General features: G+C 48.4%; 1 protein-coding gene across 2 annotated transcripts in view; it reads left to right on the forward strand.

The window, feature by feature from the left end:
- The window catches only part of BRD4 (bromodomain containing 4), an 86,426-nt gene that overhangs the window by 34,171 nt on the left and 30,525 nt on the right, over positions 1-21,730 (forward strand). For both annotated transcript variants that reach the window (XM_043911156.1, XM_043911157.1), the window contains exon 2: positions 19,011-19,329. In XM_043911156.1, the coding sequence (XP_043767091.1) occupies positions 19,045-19,329 (285 nt within the window). In that variant the 5' untranslated portion in view covers positions 19,011-19,044. The remainder of the gene's footprint in view (positions 1-19,010; positions 19,330-21,730) is intronic.

The raw sequence follows: 21,730 nt of genomic DNA on the forward strand, positions 1-21,730 counted from the left end.
ACCATTCCTATGGCAACCAGTGAACTCCAAGGGAACAGATTCTATTTCTGTGCTCTAACATGATAACAGGATTAGTGAAGGCACATCAAAAATACCGTTATAAGTTTGTTGCAGTTTGAAGAGAATTTAAATGGTCCAGCACCAAATTTTCAACATTGACTTCATTTGAGTCCACTTCTGATAATCTGCATGGCAGTCAAGTTAGTCTGGTTTTAAATGTCATTTGGGTGGGTGGTGGGCGTGTTGATGGAAGCTTATTTTTAATCCAAAGTGGGTATTTGGTAAAATGTCCATTCTCTGGTTGTCAAAACTTTGTTTAGACGCCTCTATCATTGGGGATTCTTGTGTTCAAGCATGAAACTCTCTATCCCAGCCTGAGCCTGGAGATCAGGTGATTTTAACTTAACTTATCCTGCCTCTCCAAGAGACAAAATAAAATTGTGAATTCCTTTCTCAGGAAGCCTTCCTTGACCTGAACCCCTTGCTGAGGTGGCAGTGGCATCTGGAGAGAGAGTGCGCTGTGCCTTCCTCTCTCTGTGGGTACGGTCTTGGCTATGGCTGTTGCCCCATGGGGAGAGAGCGGTGGCCTCCACAAGCCACACCTTTCCCAGCTTCCATTCTCTTGATTTCATCAGCTTAAGCTATCCTGTTAGCAGTTTGGGGTTGGGGAAATGATGCCTGCCTGTTTTCTGATTTTAAGTTGATAGGAAGCCTAGCTTTCTGCTGGAGTCATTTGGAGGCATCTTGGTGAAGCATCTCTACCCTCGCTGACTTTGGGTGCTAATCTCTAAGCTGAGAAATGGGAGCGTGGGGAGGGGCGGGGCTGAGTTTGGGACATGGAATTGAACAGGGCAGCCAGAGGTGGAAATTATGAAGTTCTTCTGAGATAGTTCTGCACTTTGGCTTCCCCCACTTGTTACAGAGCCTGTAGCTCACATGTTTCATCTCGTGTTTAGGCCTTGCCTGTTCCAGCAGCCTTGGCAGGGTGGAGATGCAGGTGGTTTTCACCCGACTCTGGAGGGCCGAGGACTCAGTGCCTGCTCTCTGGCCTTTCTCTCCCTGTAGCAGATGGTACTGCTGCACGCTCTCCTTTGGCAGTGAAAGAGCTCATTCATGCCATCCGTTGAGGGTGGACTCAGAGCTCTGCCTTCCTCCCTCTGCCTGGGTTGGTGCCGTCCACCCTATTCTGAAACCACCCTCACGGGCTGACTTCCTCACATCCGCCTGGTGCAGCATGCTATCCTGCATAGCACCAGCTGCAGAGGCCAGAACGAGGGAAATGCAGCGTGGCTCCGCGCGCCTTTGCATCAGTGGGAGGAGCCACCCGAGTTTGTGGAGGGCTCAGGGCAGGGTCAGTAGTCCTGGCTGAGTTCTACCTGTGTCTCACAAAACAGCGTCTGGGAAGGAGCTGAGTTTATAACTAAAACTTGTGCTCTAGTCCCCTCCTTCTAGTTAAGGGAAACATGGGGGCCCTGCAGGATCATAGCCCAGGCTCTGGAATCTTTGAAATTTATTTTCTTTTGGGTTTTTTGCCTTGATCTAAAACTCTCCTTCAGTGTTTTGATGCTTTAAAAGCCTTTGTGTATCTCACATTTAACATGTTCTGACTTATTTTCCACTTCCTCCCCTTTCACATCCATTATTCATCTCTTGTAGGACAAAATTCTATGGTTTGGGTCACCCTACTCTTGCCCCAGGTTGCCAACCACCTCATTGAAAATCCCAGGAGCAGCTGTGATGCTGAGACCACGTGACCCACACCTACTGCCTCTAACCTGTTTCTGTGGTGTCGCCATTCAGGAGGCTGCTGATTCCAATGACTCTTGTCTACCTCCCTGGCAGGGATTTCAATTTGGGCACTCTCATCTCTGGGCACAGCGTCCTGAATGGCCTCACTCAGCCTGGCTACTCAGCTCTGGTGTATACCAGATACAGGTTTGTCTTGTGATGGCTCATCAGTTAATTCTGGTCTTCCTTTGAACCCCAACAACTGGGATTTGTCGCCTTAAATTATCTTTGGGTCTGACCCCGTCCTCCGCACCCACCACCCCCACCCACCCCGCCCCACCTGGGTCTTGCTTCGTTCCTGCAGTAGCCTCCATGATAAATTTGCTCGCCAGCCCCTCAGTAGTGCTCCCAAATGGTGGGATGCCTAACCCCTAAGTGGAGTGACTTCAGCGAGTGCTAGGGCTAGCAGTCCTCGTGAGAGAAGGGCGCAGTTACCTTTTCACTTCCCCACAGTGCTTCTGTTCACTTTGAGGAAAAAGTGTCAACTGTTGCTAATCTCCCTTGGTGCACTTGTAATGCCGGTCAGAATCTTGGGCCAGTAGTCATGCCAACATTGTTTTCATTGTCCTTGTTTTTACACGGAGTTTCTCTTCATGGCAGCTGGTGCTTGTTTTTAAGTTAATGACTTTTTCTTTTATTTTTGAAAATTTTTGTAGCTTCAAAAAGTAGATTCACCAATTAATATTTTGCCACATTTGTTTGATTTTTCGTTGCACAGGCTTCCCCCACCCCAGTCCTTTGCAAGTAGGTTGCAGATGTGCTGTTTTACCTCATGTACTTCAGCAAGCATCTCTTTCACAATAAGGGTGTTTTCATGAAAGCAGGGACTCCCAGTAGTTATTTGTGTACCCATGTTCATAGCAGTATTGGTCATAATAGCCAAAAGATGGAAGCAACCCAAGTTTCCATGGAGGGATGAATGAACAGATACGGTCTATCCACATGATGGAATATTATTCAGCCATAAAAGGAAGGAAATTCTGATACATGCTACACATGTATGAACCTTGAGGACATTATGTTAAGAAAAAGAAGCCAGTTACAAAAGGACAAATCCTTTGTGATTCCACTTACATTAGGTTGGTTTCATAGAGAGAGAAAGTAGCATGGTGATTACTAGGAGCTGGAGGGTGGAGGAAATGGAGAGTTAGTGTTTAATGGGTGTGGAGTTTCAGTTTTGCAAGATGAGAAAAGTTCTGGAGCTGGACAGTGGTGACAACTGGCCAACTGCGTGATCGTGCTTAGTGCCCTTAACTGTACTCTCGCATGCATGCTCAGACGCTTCAGTCATATCCAACTGTTTGCCACAGTTGTAGCCCGCCAGGCTCCTCTGTCCATGGGATTCTCCAGGCAAGAATCCTGAAGTGGGTTGCCATACCCGCCACCATGGGATCTTCCCAGCCCAGGGATTGAACCAGTGTCTCCTTTGTCTCTCACGTTGCAGGTGAACTTCTTACCCACTGAGCCACCTTGCAAATGGTTAAAATGGTAAATTTCATGTTATGTGTATTTTGCCACAATAAAAGGATAAATAATATAAAAGGCTATTGAGGTTTTATTTTTTTAAATAAGGGCATTGTCCTATTAAACCACAGTAAACATTATGGAAAATCAACAATAATTGCATTCCATGTTAAGAATTCCCATGTTGTCTCCAAAAATGTCTGTTTCCCGTTCAAATAGGTTGACACATCACATGTGATATGTTAGCATATTCTTTTAAATAGATATATTTAAATTTATAAAAAGCAAGTTGATACAAAGTGCAGGTGGATCTGTGGGTGATGAAGGTGATGGGTTTGAACTGACTAGGGTCAGACCAACCCTGAATGTGTAGTGATCTGGGTCCCTTTGGCCCCGGAGCTGAGTTTCTAACCTGAATGCCCCACTCTGCCTAGCTTCTACAAGAGGAACCTTCTACATCTTTACAGTCAAGGTCAGTACTAATCTCATCGGGATTTTAGGCATCATCAAAAGGTACTGCGACTGAGGAACTGAATTTTAAGTTTTAAATTTTTTTTTAAGTTTTAAATTTTTAATGAATTCTAATTAAAAATTTAGAACCACCATTTAGTTTTGGAGAACTTTTTAAGTATGTTTGACAGCTTGGGCACGTGCATCTATTTTTTTCTTTCTTTGGCCATGCATCATGGTATGCAAGATCTTATCTCCCCGACCAGGGATCGAACCCGTACCCTGTGCAGTGGAAGGTTGGAGCCCTAACCACTGGACATCCAGGGAAGTCTGTGAATCGACTTTAAACGTCAAACTTTATAAAATGTACACACGGATCAAATATTTTGCATGAAAATTTAACTCCTGAATTGAGATGTGCTGAAGGTGTGGAGTACACACCAATTTAAGACATTTAGTATGAAAAAATGTAAAGTGTCTCAGTTTCTTACATGGTTACACATTGAAATGGAATTTTGAGTATGTTGGATTCCACGAAATATACTGTTAACTTCACCTTTTTACATTAATCTGGCTACAAGAAAATGACGGTGCTTGAATGGTCACATTTATTTCTGTCAGACACATGTAGATAGGATGTAAGAGTGAAGAATCTCTTCCTCTGTGTGGCAGCCTGCACTGCCATCTTCTCCCAGGTCCTTCTCTGACTTCTGAAGACTCCTGAAAACTTTTGGGCCCTGCTGTTCTTTGGTGAATTCTCAACTGGATTCTCTCTCTCATTTCTGTCCTTCTGTCCTAAATAAGGCCTGGGAGCACCTAAGTCCTGGGTACACCTCTTGAAGCCTTTGCTTCTCCACTGAGTGTTAGACTGGCGGAGGGAAGGGGCCCAGCCACATCTCATCTGGGTAAGGCTTGTGGGGGATGGGACTTATTACATGGCGACCCATCTGTGTTCCTGCTTAAACAGGAGGAGAACACATCTTTGCTCCTCTTCTGTCTGGCTCTTTGCCCCGGGTCCCAAGCTGCACTGGTGTGGGAGTCGTTGGTGGGAAGGCGCTGAGACCCCAGAGAGGACGATGGGGTCAGTGGCCCTGTTCAGCTTTGCTCTCTCCTGGGTGAGACATACCTGGCATGAAGGCTAGAAGAACTCAGAATCCCAGAGAGTTGTGTGGAGAGCTGGGGACGGGCCACAGGCCTCAGTCTGCCCAGCATGTGGGTCTCCAGCTTTCCCCATGCACTGGGAAAACCAGTTACTAAATCCAGTGAATGCAGGTGGCATTCTCAGTCAGAGGCATGTGTGCGCACACGTTTTAAATTCAGTCATTCTGTGCTGTGGACCTTGGTTGGAAGCTTCATGTCGGGTGTATGTTAGTTCCGCATCCTTAAGTATTTTTCCTGATATTAATAGAAGTGGCAGAGAGTTCCAGGAAATGCTGTGGGTTCATTGGGGGTGTGGTTCATTGGGGCAGGGGTTTTGGCTTCTGATGGGCTGAGAGCTCCTCACCAGTGAGCAGCCCTTACTTTCCTAAGTGGACACTGGGGACAAGATAGACCTGACCATGTCTGCCAGGGAGTAAACTTGGACTGTGCAACAGGATCTGAGCCTGTGAGATTCTGCTGCAGCTGAGGTCCCCCAGGGCAGAGCACTGCCTGTGGCAAGGCCCCCTGCCCAGAGCACAGTGGCCGAAGAGATCATATGTGATTTGTGAGGTTTGACCTTTTCTCTCCAGCACCTGTATCCACTTTCCTGTCTTTGTCAGAGTTGGGGCACTTGACTTCTGTGAATCAGTTACTTTGGTGGAAGTTAGGCGGAATCAATGACAAACAAAAACGTCAGTCTTTACAAGGAAACCGATCCCTGTCACTTCTTTTTTTGCTTCCCTCGCTGTTCTCATCTAAAGCAGTGTTGAGTTTTGTCCGTGATTGGCTTCTTTGCACTCCAAAAGTTACTGAGATCTAGAGGAGGTTGGTTAAATCCACACATCCTTCTCAAGCCGACATGGTGAGGTTGTGAGGGCAGCAGTCAACACTGGATGTTTGCTGAGGGTAGAGACCTCCTTGTAATGCATGGAGGTGGCTTGCCCTTGCCTGAGAGAGGCACCTGTCTGGAAATCAGTGCATTGTGGAGGCCAGGGCCCCTCGGCCTGTTTCCCCGGGGGCAGCTTGACTCTCAGAGCACCAGCCTTTGCTGTACCCTTGGCAGTGGATGTCTAGTTCAGACACTGTCAACTCTCGCTATTATTGAGTTCTATACCTGATGAAAGGTGAGGGGAACAGGTCATCCTAGCTGCATCCTCTTCTTGAGAGTGCCTGATAATGACAGATAATTCCTTTTTCTGATATTTAAAGTTCAGCTTCACAGTGAAGGTCAGAGGGTAGTATCATTAAAGAAGAGGTCACCCATAAGCATCAGCTCTTCATCAAGGTATCTAGACTCTCCTTCGCTAAAGCTGGAGTCAGTATGTGCCCTTGTCCTTGATAGATGCATCTGTTCCTGCCTCCTTGGTGGTCATGGCTGAAGATGTTGGGGTCGTGGTGTCTTGGGAAGCTCTTCTGTTAGCCCTCTTCCTGAGCCCCATTTGTCCCCAGTAAGTGTAGTTTTAAAAAACACTTACTTAGCAGCACTCAGGATCTCTAGTTGCAGCATGTGAACTCTTAGTTGTGGCATGTGGGATCTAGCTCCTTGACTAGGGATCAAAGGTGGGCCCTCTGTGTTGGGAGCACTGTCTTGACCACCAGGGAAGTCCCAGTTAAGCGTAGTTTTGAGTCTCCCTCTCAGCTTCCATTCTGCTGCTTTGGAGAGAAGCTCAGAGCCATGATATGCTTTTGTGGGGTATCTCCCACCTTGTTAGCTTGGCCTTCTCGTGGAGGCTGCTTTTCATTTCAGGGAATGACATTGCGGGAAAGTTGGTTGGGATGTTGCTGTTTCCACTTAAACAAAGCAGACCTGTGTGCCTGTGAGCTGGCATATTCTGGAACATTTCAGCCACAGACAGTAGATTGCCTCTCCCCCGGTGCTTCCTGTTGCCTGTTGCAGATTGTTCATCATCTGTACTTCATTTACCTTCCTCTTGGCCTCCCAAATTCCCAAACAGCTCGACTTTGACCACTAGCTTGAAGGTTAACACTAACGTGTTTTCCTGGTGTTTGGTGTGCTAGAAACACCACAGTTGTCTTGCTTGTACTAGTTTTAGTTGTAAATTTTGTTCCTGAGCATCATGAACTTGGTTTTTATCCTTTTGTTGGAAATGGGAGGGTTATAGAGAGTCAGTGTGACAGTTCCAGAGAACCAGTGTAGCATCACCCTCAGAAGCTTTATGGGTCTACATGCAGGTCTCCCATGACACCACTGTCAGCCTCATTTGGCTAATGCTAGTTCCTCACTCTTCAGACATTTTCTTCGTTTCAGTACTTTCTCTGTGCTGCAAAATGAACACCATCTCTCGTTCTTGCTGCCTTGCAGATTATTCAATTCTTCATTGTTCCCTATGTTTCCTTCCTACTGGGAAACTCTCATCTAGGCAGAGGAAGCGCCTGGCCTCTCTGCCTGCCTTGGCTTTGTGATCTGCATGTCTCTAGCCATATTGGAGTCTACCTCTCAAAGCGAGCAGGAATTTTCTGCATGAAATGACAGTCTGTTCTGTTGGCATTATGTGTTGTAGTGTGGGTTAATCTTTGTGTTACACACATCAGAACAGCTCTTTTGGAAAACAAAATCACTGAAAATAAAAGGTTTAAAAGTAAAGGAAGATGGTAGGAGAGTAAAGGCAGAATAGTAGGAGTAATAACTTTAAAAGAGGCAACCAGAAGAAAGTATCACTCTTACCTTACCTACGAAGGGCACAACCTTAGACCTAGGTCCGTGGAAATGGAGAGTTTGAATTAATGGCAGATTGTGTTTCTGTCAGTCTTCCAGCCTCTAATTTGGAGAATTGGGCAGGTCAAGGCTGCTTTGAGAAGCAGTGCCTGGAGGCCAGCTCACCAGGTAAAGAGGCAGACAGATCACAAGACCACCTCAGCAGAGGTCAGTGGGGACTTGTGAGAGGGGGGGCATATTGTTGGTTGGTTTTTAAATGTAAGTAGGTATAGTCGTCCACAGAGCTGCCCCCATGTCCCACTTCCATTTTATGGTTTCATGTACACACCCAGTTGTCTGTCTTTACCTAATTTTATCTGTAACTGTGTATTCTGCTTTTCTAACATAGCACTCTTGTCACTTACAGTTCCTTCATTTTGACACAAAGTCTAGAAATCTATGAAACAGGGGTTGCAAACTAAGGCCTGCCGACTAGTCTGAGTTTTACTGACACACAGCACAGTTCCTTGTCCCAGGATTGTCAGCAGGCTGCTTTCATGATACAGCAACAGTGGAATGAAGTGTTACAAAGACTGTTTATCCTGCATAGCTGACTGTATTTACTCTCTGGGAAAAATTAGCCTCCCCCTACCGATGTATGTTTTAGTAGTTTTAGTCTTGTCCACCTCAAAGTTTTGTTTTCTTTTTAACTTCATGTCCATCTCAGGAACACTTTTAAATTCACAAATCATCTGTCCAGATTTAACCATCAACCCCATGATGTAACCCGTATGTAACAATGGAACCTTTTATTTTACCTCCAGCTGCTGGCAGCTTTCATAGGGAAAAGATGGTACACATTTTTCACTGCCCCTAATGTAATGTGCCTGTTGATTGGTTTCTAAGGCAGAGCGAGTGGATTTCTGATTGCCGGGGTTGTGGCCTGCCCAGCCTTCTGGGTCCTGGTCTTCCGGCCGCAGGGTCCTCGTGGGCCTGGTTCCCTCCAGTGGGGGACAGAGAGCGTGAGTGTGTCTGCACGCTTAGCAGCAAGGCTGACTCATTTCCACCTGGAGCTGCCTGGCTCAAGGCAGCCGCCAGCTTGATTCTGAGGTGATGGGGCCCTGCTTGGCAAGTCAGGGTGTCGGGGCATGTACAAGCTGCAAGGAGGAGGATTAAGGCTTCTGAGAGCTTCCTCAGTGCACAACCACTGGCCAGCCTCCAGACACCTCAGTCTGGCTGATGACATGATTGCTGTTCTCACCAGCCGTCTGAGCTGGTCAGATGGAAAAGTAATCCTGTTTGTGCTCCCCCACCAACACAGATCGCACAGTGAAACAGGGGCCTTCACTGTGAACGGGAAGGAGCTTCTCCTCGGGAACCAGAAGGAACATGCTTTCTGATATTAGTGTTCCATCATCATTGTAACTAACATTTCCACAAAGATGCTCCTAGGACAGGATACGATTTGCTGCACATTAACTAGTAATGAGACATTGCCGAGTTTTTTTTTTTCCTTCCAGAATCAAGGACCCCTATCACCGTCTGTGTCTCCTCCTTTTTATAGGAGAGCCTCGTAGTAGTGAGGAGGCATCTCCTTTGTCTGAAGGGTGAATGCTACCGTCAAGTTATACTTTCAAGACACACTGGGGTCATTTGGCATTGGCCAGCTTTTTTCTTGGCATGAAACCAGTTAAAGCCACAGCCCCTCAGGCCCTTTACTGCCTGGGAAGCATAAATAATTTGGTCTCCGCTCCCCTTGACCCCACTCCCCATGGCATCAGCAGGGGAGTGTGCTGCTGATTTCACCTATGATGTTGGCCAAGTCACAGATGGCCAGGTGCTGTGAAAGTTATCTTGACTTTGTTTGCAGGGGTGAAATTCTTTGGAAGCTAACCTCATTTACTTGGGGGTCATGTGACATTCAGCTTCTGCAGAGAGGGCAAGTCTGTTGATTAAAATACATGCCAAGGGTGTCCCTGGTGTCTCAGTGCTAAAGAATTCACCTTCCAGTGCAAGAGACACAGGTTCAATGGCTGATCTGGGAAGATGCCGCATGCTGCAGAGCAACTAAGCTCGGGAGCTGCAGCGAGCAGCCGCTGCGGTGAGACGCCCGCATAGTACAGCCAGAGAGCCCCTGCTTGCCTCAGCTAGAGAAAACCCATCAACAACGAAGGGCCAGCACAGCTCAAATACATTTTTTAAGAAATAGATGCCAGGACATGGAAGTGGGGTGCCCTCAGCCAAAGCACACTCTTTGGGCCCAGCAGTTGACTGGGCCTTTGCCCCTGGGCTTCGTGAACAGAAGCAGCTGTGAAACATAGCACGCAAGAGACACACAGCCCTGGGTGACCTCCTGCTGACCAGACCGCCACCCATTATGCTGCTTTGTTGCCAGGATGATGAAGGTGGTAATGCCACCACCTCCCTTGTATGTTTGCGTTGAGGATTAAGTAAGTGTTCAATATAGGGGGCATCAGCCCAGGAAGCAGCAGTTACCTACTGACAAGCTTTTCTAGGTCCTAGCACAGATGTTGGGTATCATCACTGTATCTCACGGGAGAGTTCGTGAGGCTTCCCAATTAACCTGCACTGCTTCTGTCTTCTCTTGCATCTTACTGCCTATGTGCTGTGTCACTTTAGTTCAGAGGCGAGTGAATGGACGGGAAGCAGTCAAGGTGGGGTCTCTGGGCTTGTGGGCCGTCTGGGAGGCCAGGAGTTAAGGTGGAACTGCAAGTACAAAGTGTAACTATCAGCCTGTCTCCAGAGGCAGAGCTGGGACTGAATCTCCAGGAATCACGTCTTTCTCTTGTTCTCTCTTGCTTACTTTCAGAAGCCTAAACCCAAGCCTCTCCCATGTCTGTCTCGCCTCCTAATCTCCAGGACAGAAAATATTTCTGTTGAAATTTGAAAAACATTTCAGTTGTATTGTCTGCTAAACACTGTCCTTAGATGAATTGGAATGATAGCAAGCAATATCCTTCACAGCAGTAGTGATTAATCAGGGGACTATAAACATAGGAAAATAATTGGCATTTTGGACTTCTCTGGTGGTTTACTGGTTAAGAATACAGCTGCAATGTGTAGGGGACAAGGATTCAGTCACTGGTCCAGGAAGACTCCACGTGCTGCCGGGCAGCTGAGCCTGTGTGCCCTCGAGCCTGTGCTCACCGTGAGAGGAGCCGCTGCGGTGCAGAGCCTGCACCCCAGAACTGGAGAGCAGCCCCCTCTCGCCACGAGAGCGAGCCTGCGAGCGGCAGTGGAGACCCAGCGCAGACAGATAAACGGAGTTGGCATTTTAACTTTATTAGTCAACCCAGAGGTTCCCAGACTTTAGTTCACAGCAGTAGTAGCATATCAGTTTTTTTATCATGACATTAGGCCACAGGGAATACCTAACAAGTTTGTTTATTGGATAGTTAGGTACAAACAACAAAGTAAGTACTAATATCCCAACAACAGTTTACAACTGTTTGAAGAAAACACATGAATTGAAAGGAAAAAATATATTCTTGCATTACTACAGCCAGTTGCTTATGGAATATGTGTGCCTCTTGGCTACAGCACAACTCCTTAAACCTTAGAACTGGAACCTTAAGACATCTGTCACCCACATTTTCTATCCCATGTTGAGTTTTACATGGTACAGTCATCCCTTGGTATCTGTTGAGGATTCTGTTTTAGGACACATGAACACACAAACACACCCACTGCCAGGCGCCCAAATCCAGAGGTGCTCGAGTCTCTTATATTGCAGCAACATGGATAGACCTAGAGATTATCATGCTGAGTGAAGTAAGTCAGAAAAAAAACAAATATCATATGATCATTGCACATATCATTTCACTTGTATGTACAATCCAAAAAAATTGATACAAGTGAACTTAGTTATAAAACAGAAATAGAATCATAGTTGTAGAAAACACATTTAAGGTTACCAGTGGGGGGAGGGGGGGACCCATGGGAAGATTGGGAGTGACACACACTGTCTGTATCAGATAGAGAACTTTTAAGGACCCACCGTGTAACACACAGAGCTCTGCTCTACGCTAATGACCTTCACCGGAGACGAGCTTAAAGACGAGGCAGGGACTTCCCTGGCGGGCCAGCAGCTTGGGCTCTGCACTGCCGTTGCAGGGAGCTCAGGTTTGTTCCCTAATCGGGGGACTGGATCCCACATGCCTCAGCTGCGAGTTTGCATGTTGCAGCTAAAGATCCCACATGCTTCAGTGAAGATCGAAGATCTGTGTTCTGCGACTAAGACCCATCACAGCCAATAAATCAGTATTCAGAAAGAGTTGGTATATGTATAAATGGAACTGATTCACTTTGTTGTACAACAGAAATTAACATTGTAAATCAGCTAGCCTCCAACAAAGAAATTTTGATGGCATAGTGTTTTCATATAACCAACTGTGTGTCCTCTGTCCTCTCCTATACTTTAAATCACCTCTAGGTTATTTATAGCTAATGCAATGTAAACATTATGAAAATAATTTTAGACAGTGTAAATTCTGTGTTGCCAGTGCATAGCAATTCAAATTTTGCTTTTTAGAACTTTCTAGAATATCCCCTCCCCACATATTGTTGATCTGCTGTTGGTGGAATCTGCAGATAAGAAGGACCAGCTGCATTGCTTTTTATGACAATAACTGCTGAATGCAGGCTTTGGAAGATGGGACGTTGTTGGATATAGTAGGGTATAACATCAATTACCTTGCGCTGATAGTTCCCACTGTGACATTCTGTGGTGCCTCAACAGTCAGTCTTTGAACCAGGATACTGACCATCCAAGTTTTCTTCATCTTTTTCTTTTTTCTTTTTTTTTTTTCTTTTTTTTTTTTTCATCTTTTTCTTATTCCTCTAAACTGGGAACATGCTATAAGATGCCTGTTGGGAGTAGGTCCAGAATTGGACACCCAGTGGGGTCTTTCAGCCTTTTTTGGGTTGAAGACAATAGGTGAAATCCTTTTCCTGTCCCTTGACCTTCCCCTGTCTCAGCCCTGTACCCAGCGGCTCCTGCGTCTCAGCCACAGGTCAGTGTGAAAACGGGGAACTGCGTTTTTGAATCTTTCAGATGTAAAACTTCGGTTGATTTAAGTTGAAAACGATTTATACTTTGTCATGTGAATTTAATTAATAAATTCCTCCATATCTGCAGATTTATAAGTGACTTTTCAGCCTCCTCTCTCTAAAGAGAGCTCTGGTGCTGAGAGCTGTTCATTTCCTGCAGGACTCAAGAGCAGACAGAGAGCCACCCTGTGTTCATACAGGGTTTTGCCCTGTCCCCGCGCATCCCATCTTCTGCATCTGTAAGCAGCATGCTGCTGTGTGCAGGTATAGTTGAGGATGCAGCTGTATTCCAGGCAGGAATGAGATTCTTTATAGTTTTTGCCTCCTGGTGTCCCTAGAATCAGACTTCAGTGCCTCTTCCGCCCCCCACCCCTCGCCCTGTGCTCCTTTCACTGTCTTCCCTGCCCCACAGTCAGGGACTCACGGAGGACGCGCGGCCAGCGGGGTCACATGCTCCTGTCCTCTCAGCTCGGCACGTGCACTGGTGTCTCTCCTGCCTCCAGGCCTGTGCCCGTGTTACTGCATCAGTGGTACCTTCCCCTGTCCACCGCAAGCCTTGTCTCTCTCCACCGTACCCACCATAGGAGTGCCCATCCCCTCTGTCGGTGGTCACAGCAACCCTGCCATTCTTTTTCACGGTACTCGCCCAAGTGTTGCTTAATCACTCAGAGAACATCATGTGGACTACAGAGTCCCCAAGCATGGCTTGTAGCTCAGATGGGATGCATTGGCTGAGCAAGTGAGACTATAGGAGTCACGTTTTCCATGTGAGAATGCAAGCTGGTTTCCTTTTCCAGAGTTGTGAAACTGAGCTAGAAGCCCCAGAGTGACTGTTGTGTGTGGTCAGTGTAGGGTGACTTCAGTACTTGAGTCATTGAGTAACCACCTGCTGTGTGCTAGGAGGACAAGAGTGAAGTCAAGATGGCCCTCGGGCTCCCAGCTGTGTATGTGGGGGAGGCGACCATCAAAACCACGAGACACGTCAGGGAAGCACCAGATACAGCAAATGAAAGGCGTGAAGGTGACAAGAGAAGGGGCCCATCGTGGCCCCCATGTTGTTTGGCGTGTTGATACTAGGCGCTGGGACAGTGCAGGCTAGGGGCAACTGCCGTGGGGCCCATTTACTTGAGGTGGCAACCCAATTGGATCTGTACCTTAAAAAAGTCATCCTGGCTCTCACACAGCGCTGCTCACCAGTGCCTCTCTTGGCCCATAACAGATTAGAGGTCCTTGTTGGTTTCCCTGGTGGTCTTGCCGCAGGACCTGAATCAATGGCTTCTGAAAGTTTCTTAAGGAGTTTACTTGCCCTGTTCTTAAAGGCTCGAAAGGATGTTTTAGCTTCTGTCACAGACATACTGGTTTAAAATAGAGATGAAGCAAAGTTAAGGGTCAGATTTTCTGTAGAAAAAGTATTCATTCTTTGAGCAGAAAATTTAACTTCCTTGGCTCAAGGGCCCATGTGGGCCTGGCTTGAAGGTGAAGGAAAATGGTTCTGTCCAGAGCCCACCATCCTTTGGCTTTGCTGACAGTGCACTTGAAAGAGAGAAGGCACAGCCCAGCCCTGAAGCTTTAGAAGTCGTTTACTTTGACTCCTCCTTGCCTTGGGGACACTGCTTGAAGATTCCCAGAATGTCATCACTTAATGGAAACTATGGGGCTGTCTCCTCCTGGTGGGATGTGGTTAGCTCCACCCCCTGGCGGCCTGCGTTCTTGTAGCTGATAGAGTGCCACTGCCCTAGAGCCCGGCTGTCTCCTTCGGGGTGGGGTGGCTCCTGTCCCTTGCCTGCCGGAACTCACCTGCCACAGGCTTGGCTGTGTCATTTACCAGCTTCTTTCTGGGAGAGAGCGAAGAGGAGAAACCAGACTGCACGTCAGTCTTTATCCTCACTTAATTCCCCCCTTCATGATGAGGCCACAGTTAACATTCATTCCCTGTGCTCCTCTGGACATGTTGGTCCTGCTGCGTAGAAACCGTCCCCCAGCCAACTCCACGTGTTCTTTTTTTTTTTTTTTTTTTATTCTCCAGGTGTTCTTAAACCCCTCTGACATATTTCCATCTCTGTGTGCTGCCCCTCTGTCCGTGCTTGTGTCCCACACTTGGCATATCTTGTGTCTCTCTGTACCTTGCTTGTGGCCACCAGACGAAAGGCTCCTGGCCAGCTGGTGTGTTGCCTGTGTCATTTGTCCTTCTGTCTTCCCTGTATTGGCCCAAAACTCCAGTTTCTATTTCTGCCCAATAAATGATTACTTCCATTCACTTACTTGTGAAAGGCTTCGAGGGATCACTGCATAGTCTCCGCTGTCTTGGGGATGCCTCTCCATCCTCACTCCCTCTTCCATCAGTTTCCTGCAAATTCTCTTAGCCTACTGGCTTCCCTGGGCTTCCCTAGTAGCTCAGCTGATAAAGAATCCACCTGCAATGCAGGAGACCCTCAGTTCAGTTCCTGGGTCGGGAAGATGCGCTGGAGAAGGGAGAGGCTCCCCACTCCAGTGCTCTTGGGGCTTCCCTGGGGGCCCAGCTGGTAGAGAACCCACCTGCAATGCCAGAGACGTGAGTCTGATCCCTGGGTTGGGAAGAGCCCCTGGAGAAGGGAACATCTCCCCACTCCAGTATTCTGGCCTGGAGAACTCCATGGACTGTATAGTCCATGGGGTTGCAAAGAGTCGGACACGACTGGGCGGCTTTGACCTTCACTGGCTTCCCCACCTGGAACCTGCAGCAGGTCTCACCTGGCTCCCTCTGAATGGGACCATAGGGCAAGGCCAAGTTGCTGTCACAACTCCCACTTTATTTTCCTATCTTGATACTTGTATCCTTTACTATGTTGTTGTTTTCTAATTAGTTTACTGTTTTGTTTCTAGTACCTTTATTTTGAAAGAAAACTAAATCAGAAGTCACATATGGATAATCAGTAACATTAGAAACCATGAGAACAAAACAGTGTTGTTAAATTTCATCCAGAAAATAGTATTATTGTCTGCTGACGCCTCTAAGTACAACCTTTAACACTGGTACAAGCAGGGGCTTTCCTTAGCATTGCTGGGGTCAGAATAAAAAGAAATGAAGAGGGGAATAAGTAATTAAATGGCAGCTGCGTAAAGGCAGTCTGCACTCCCCTGCTGGCTTCAGGGACACAGTTCTGTGAACTCCTGGCTGAACTTTGCCATGTCATATTACTTTGCGGGTGGCTGTAAGACCCAGCTTCTGTGGGATTGAAGTCCCACTCTTTTATCAGCTAAACCTCAGAACTAGAGAAATGTCTTCTCTCGTCCTTGTCACTCACTTCAGGAGTGAAGGCATGCATTTTGTGTGCGAGGTTCCACACGCAGCCAAACGCAGCTTCCAGGGTGCCGCCTCCCTCTCTCACACCCTTCGGCTGCCCTCCACACGGCTTCACCTGAGGTCAGCAGTGACGTGCTCTCAGCCAGATTCCTCCCTTCCTCCCGCAAAACACTCAGTGTTGAGTGATTCAGCCTAACCGCTTGTCCTCTCTTCCCCTCTGTTCTCTGAGCACTCTTTCTGAAGAGTACACACCTCATCCCACCCAGCTTTTGGATGCTTCCCCTCCCTGAATCAGTCTGTGGCCTCCTTCCTCCTTTCACTGGGGTGTGTTTACTCAACTCAGGGCTCCAGGGTCCACCCCCTCCTCTCCAGGCTCCCAGCCTGCTACCCCGCTCCCATTAGGAGCACCTCAATCCCCACTGTCCCACCACAGCTCACTGCATGATGCATTTTCAGGACCACATGGCCCTTAGTTCTGGCCATACTTGTACCAGAAGTACCCTTGGTGGAGAAAGGAAAGTGCCTTGTACCCTCAGAGCCTGAAGCAGACCTGTCCTGTCCCGTAGTTGTGCTCCTGAGAGCTTGTGCTAGTGCACTGTTCACTGGCCTGCCATCAGATTGAGTTCCTTCGGGAAGTGCCGCTTCATGGCCCAGCTCCTAGCACACGGCTCTCCCGGCTTGGAGGGTGCTTCCCACAGGCTGCTGGCCCATCAGTCTCCCTCACACTTTTATGCCGGACACCTCTCTGGTTTTAACTCTGGGTGTCCCTTCACCATCTCCAGCACTGTGTGCAGGAGAGGTACCAGGAATCAGTTTTGCACCTGCAAAACCCCTTTTCCTGTAAGTGTTGTTACAACTGGGTTGGTATTCTCCTTGTATAAAACTTAGAGGTTGCCATAGGAGCTGTCCTTTCCCTCTTGGGTCTTGGGAGTTACCTGGAGGGCATAAACCTTAAAGTCTTACTAGCCTATTGGAAGCAGTTGGACATTATTGAATAGTTGCATGACCACCTCTGGACACCTGACTGGCACTGCTGTAACACAGCCTTCCTCTAGCATTGACAGTATTGACCTTTCTTGTGAGCTAAATGATTAATGACTTATTCAGGGTGATGGATTTTTTTGTTTGTTTGTTTTGAGTGATTGGTATTCCATCTCAGAACAGGCAAATGGTGCTCTTAAGTTTTATATCTATATGATGAAAGGGGGTAGAGAACAAACAAGGATTCAGATCGCTAGGATCCACAGTCTGCCATGGGATGGCCATGGGCTCCCCACGTGGGTTCCTGCCCCCACATCAGCCTTTTCTTTGGAGCAGCGCTCTCTCCTTGGGTTCTCTAGCCACTTGATAGCTAGGTCTGTAGTCAGCCAGAGCACCCTGGAAGGAAAGCGGTCTCCCTGTTGGCTTTGTCAGGCCTCAGACCAAGAGGTTCAGCTCTCCACCACCCCCCATGACTGACTTCACTACTGAGTTGCTTTTATGTAGCGAGTTCTTACCTTGTGCATTTAGAATTCAGTAATTTGCCAGTCCTTCCTTGGAAGGACTGATGCTGAAGCTAAAGCTGCAGTACTTTGGCCACCTGATGTGAAAAGCTGACTCATTGGAAAATACCTTCATGCTGGGAAAGATTGAAGGCAAAATGAGAAGGGGGCAGCAGAGGATGAGCTGGTTAGGTAGCATCACCGACTTGGTGAACTTGAATTTGAGCAACTTCTGGGAGATAGTGAAGGACAGAGGAGCCTGGCTTGCTGTAGTCTGTGGGGTCACAAAGAGTCAGACATGACTTAGCGACAGAACAACAACAGTAACGTTTTGCCAGAACTGCATTTGTGGAAACCATTGTGAAAGCCTTGTTTTAAATTACACTTGGACTGAACCAGAATGCCTAGTATGTGCTGAGTGTCTTCCAGAAAGAAAGCTGGGACAGAGCCAGCCAGCTTGCCCCATTTTTTCTTGTCCCCTCTGCCTACCAGAGTCCTATAGTTCCTCTTTCCTTAAGCCTTTGCCTGAGTTTCTCAGCTATGGAGGTTTTCTTACCCTCACCGAACTCCTGGGTTTATTACTGGAATTTCTCATTACATGCAAGCAGCTCCTGCCTCACTTTCTGATTGTTCCTTCTTCTTGCCAGTGGTAAAGTGTCAGAAAGGTAGTGCACAAAGAATGCAAATGATCAGTACGCTTTTAAACAGATGTTTCTTCTCATTAAAAGGGTGAAGAGTAAGGGGTGGGTTAGAGTGTTTTCCGAGGGGCAGTTTGGCATTAGGAACATGAACCCGCTGCCCTGTGGTTGTCCTGTTACTATAACTGGACAGGTGCACAGTCACCATTGCAGGGATGCCCACAGTATGGCTTGAAGCAGGGGTTGTTGAGGGCAGTGCATGGACACAGTGCTAATAAGGCACTGATGGGGGGGAGGGGGAGGTCACATGTGCTGTCCCCCACCCCGAGCCCCCAAAGAATCACAGGAAGTGCTCCTCTATCCCTTTATAAACAAACTTTGAAAAGCTGGTTAATAAAACAGTAGGTCAAGTATGGATTCATTTTTATGTTATCAGCAGTTACCGTGTGGTATTTCTTTAATCTGCAAGCATACGTTATTTAAGTTACCAAGAAAATATTTTTTGTAAGTGTGAGCACTCAGCAGTGGATTGCATGGGCTAAAAAGGAACAGGCAGTCTGGCCTTCCTGCTTGGCCCCCCACTCACCAAGTGGAATTACTGATGTGGCTAGATGTTTCATGAGCCGCAAATACAAACAAGAATTTTAATGAAGAGATCATTTGAAGCTTGAAATCATCCTCTCTCACACACAGTGTCCACTAAAAACTCAAGAGGTGAAAACTTGGTTTGTTGTTTATTGTATCCACCCTCCCGTGAACTCCGTAGCTCCCACAGCCCCTTTCAGCACCTGGCCGACTCTAGACTCCATGGCCTGGCCCGCACAGTTGGTTCCTGGTCTCTCTTCCCTACTGGATGATGAATCTTTGAGGGGAGCAGACAGAGGGGCCTTTTCAGTCAGGGCCTGGAGTGTCTCTCCAGCCGACCCAATCGGTCTTCATCAGAGGGGCTCCGCCTTTGGAGGCCAGAGCCCAGGGGGCTGTGTCACTGTGAGTGGCTCCCCTATGCTGCCTCGTCTCTGACAGTGGCTTTTGCTTTGTAGATTGCCCGGTGAAGAATGTGATGGGATCAGTAGCATGTCTGCGGAGAGCGGCCCTGGGACGAGATTGAGAAATCTGCCAGTAATGGGGGATGGACTAGAAACTACCCAGATGTCTACAACGCAGGCCCAGGCCCAACCCCAGCAAGCCAACACAGCCAGCACCAACCCCCCTCCCCCGGAGACTTCTAACCCCAACAAGCCCAAGAGGCAGACCAACCAACTGCAATATCTGCTCAAAGTGGTGCTCAAGACACTATGGAAACACCAGTTTGCGTGGCCTTTCCAGCAGCCTGTGGATGCCGTCAAGCTAAACCTCCCTGTGAGTAACCTGGGCAGGGTCCAGGGCTGCCGTCCTCCAGGTCTCCTCCCATGTTGCTCCTGTGAGGGTGGATTGATGGGAGGGGGGAGTCAATCTCCAGTATGCTTGAGTGAGTGGTTTTAGCAGTCCTGATGAATGGAAGTGGGGAAAGAGGAGAGGTGCTGACTGGATTAAATAGTAACTGGTTTCTTTGATGTTAACGATTCTGGGACATATTGTGTGACGAGGTAGGAATAGAAGTGGAGGGGTGCTTGCAGCTTGCCCTTGGTTCAGGGGAGCTAAAGTGGGGTCACTTGGTGGTCCAGGCCCTCACTCCTCAGACTTGGTTGGCCAGACTGACCCAGTAGGTTCAGCAGACATGGTTGGTTCAATTCTGAGAATTGGCTGGCTGCAGTACCTGTTCTGCTGCTGGCATCCTCATTGTCACTCGGAGCATGGGGTGGGGAAAGGTAGCAGAATGGAGCCAGGTACACGGAGGTGGCCTGGATTGGAGGGGGGGTTGTGTTGTGGCCATGCTACACTTGCTGCTGTTCTTTTAAAAGTGCGCCTATTCTTCTCCTTTCTCCTTTGTGAGCTTTCTCTTTGCCCACATTCCTAGCAAATATCTCTGGAAACTCAACTTCTGCCTTTAACTGAACCTTGGGGAGGAAACAGGATAAACGTGTTAATTTTTTCTGTCTTCAAAGCATCAAGGACTAATTGTCTTTAAATTGTCTTCTGCTGTTTGCCAAATCCCACACACACTTGGGCAAGGGAGTTGCGATTAGATGATTGTTGCAGCTGACCCAGATGTGAGTTTGTGAGTCAGAGCTGCAGTACTGTGGACCCCAGCCTCTGCCCAGCACCTGGTTTCAAGGAAGAGGGACCCATCAGTGCCACCTTCCTTGCTTGACCGTCGCTGTGTCTCTGACAGCTGTCAGTACTGTCTGTCCATTGAACACCCATCGTATGCACTCAGGAGGAGAGTCAGGTGGGGCGCTGCAGGCCTGGGTCATGAACTGGCGGAGCAGAGTGAGTGGGAACAAAAGAAGGGTCCTCATGGAATATGGGCTCCAAAGGTCACTCTCCTCATTGAGCACAACCAGCAGTAGAGGCCGTGAACCCCGTCACTGGAAGGAGGTTCTTGGGAGAGCTTGCGGTACTAGCTTCTAGCTAGACTGAGGGCTGGGCTGTGCGGGATCCACAGGTGAGGTGACCTTCCTAGAGCACATGCAAAGAGTGGGGAGAGAAGGCGCTGCGATTGGAGTCCAAGGGGGCCGATGGCTTTTATAGCACTGGAGGGAGCAGGAGGCTAGGAGGATCACCAACAGAGAGCAGCCCCCCAGGTATCCACATCAGAGACTACAGGAAGGTCAGAGAGCTGAGGATTCCACCCTGACACTCCGTTGGCCTTTAGGAGGGCATTGGTGACCTTAGGAAGATGTGGCGCAGAAGTAGAAACCAGATTCACACTGGTGTGAATAGGAAGGTGAGGATGTGAAGCCTCCGTTTCAAGAAATTTGACTTTGAAGGGAAAGCGTGGCAGGGCCAGGTGGAGGAGGGAGGGTTTGGTTTGTTCAGGTAAATGCAGAGGGAGCAGAGGCACGGAGAGCTAAGAGGGTGAAGACTGAGGAGAAAGGGCGTCAGTGGACCAGAGATGCGGAGAGGGCAGCGTGCCGGCCAGTGGGACAGACAAGGCTGTGTGTGGCCGTCAGGCTGAGGGGTTGGAGTTTGAGGCCATTCTCTGAAGTGGAGGCCAGGCGCCCCTGGGGTCCCAGTGTGACTTGGTGTCACCCTCAGCAGCTCCAGTGGAGGAAGAGGAGGCTGGGGGGTGGTGGCACTGATCCGGTGTCTTCACAGAGGTGGCTGAGCTAGGGGCTAACCCAGAGGGCTGGGGCAGGGCTCTTCGGCTGGGGACAGTGTCATACTGAAGCCCCGTTTTCCAGGGACAGCCCCCTCCCCAGGAAATGGGAATAGGGCCATCCCAGACAAGAGTTTGTTCTTTTTCTGTTTTCTGATCCCTTCCAGATCTTTCCAAGTCTCGGCCTCTGCTCCCCACAGGACTTAGCAGAATGCCTGCTTCTGTCCCTGGGCACACACGTGCAGATGGTCGTCTTGCCCCTTATGCCCCTGCCTCCCTTTCAGCGCCCCCGCACTCACCCTCGCCTGTTGGCAGCTCGCCTCCTCCTCCCTCTCTGTCCTCAGCTTCTGTGCTGTTGGGCCTCACACTGCCTTCCACACGCCAGGGCCGCTTCAAGCACCTGACACCAGTCTCAGGTGGTGACACGGCGGTCCTTGGCCATGGAATAGATTCTGAATTTCCCCCAGGGCATTTATATTTGGACTTGGTTCTCTCGGGAAAGGTGGTCAGAGCAAATACAGTGTAGAAAATTTCTTTCAGTCCCCTCTTGAGGCTTGCTTG

Source organism: Cervus elaphus, chromosome 9 (assembly GCF_910594005.1).
Source record: "Cervus elaphus chromosome 9, mCerEla1.1, whole genome shotgun sequence".
In the NCBI taxonomy this organism is placed as follows: Eukaryota; Metazoa; Chordata; class Mammalia; order Artiodactyla; family Cervidae; genus Cervus; species Cervus elaphus.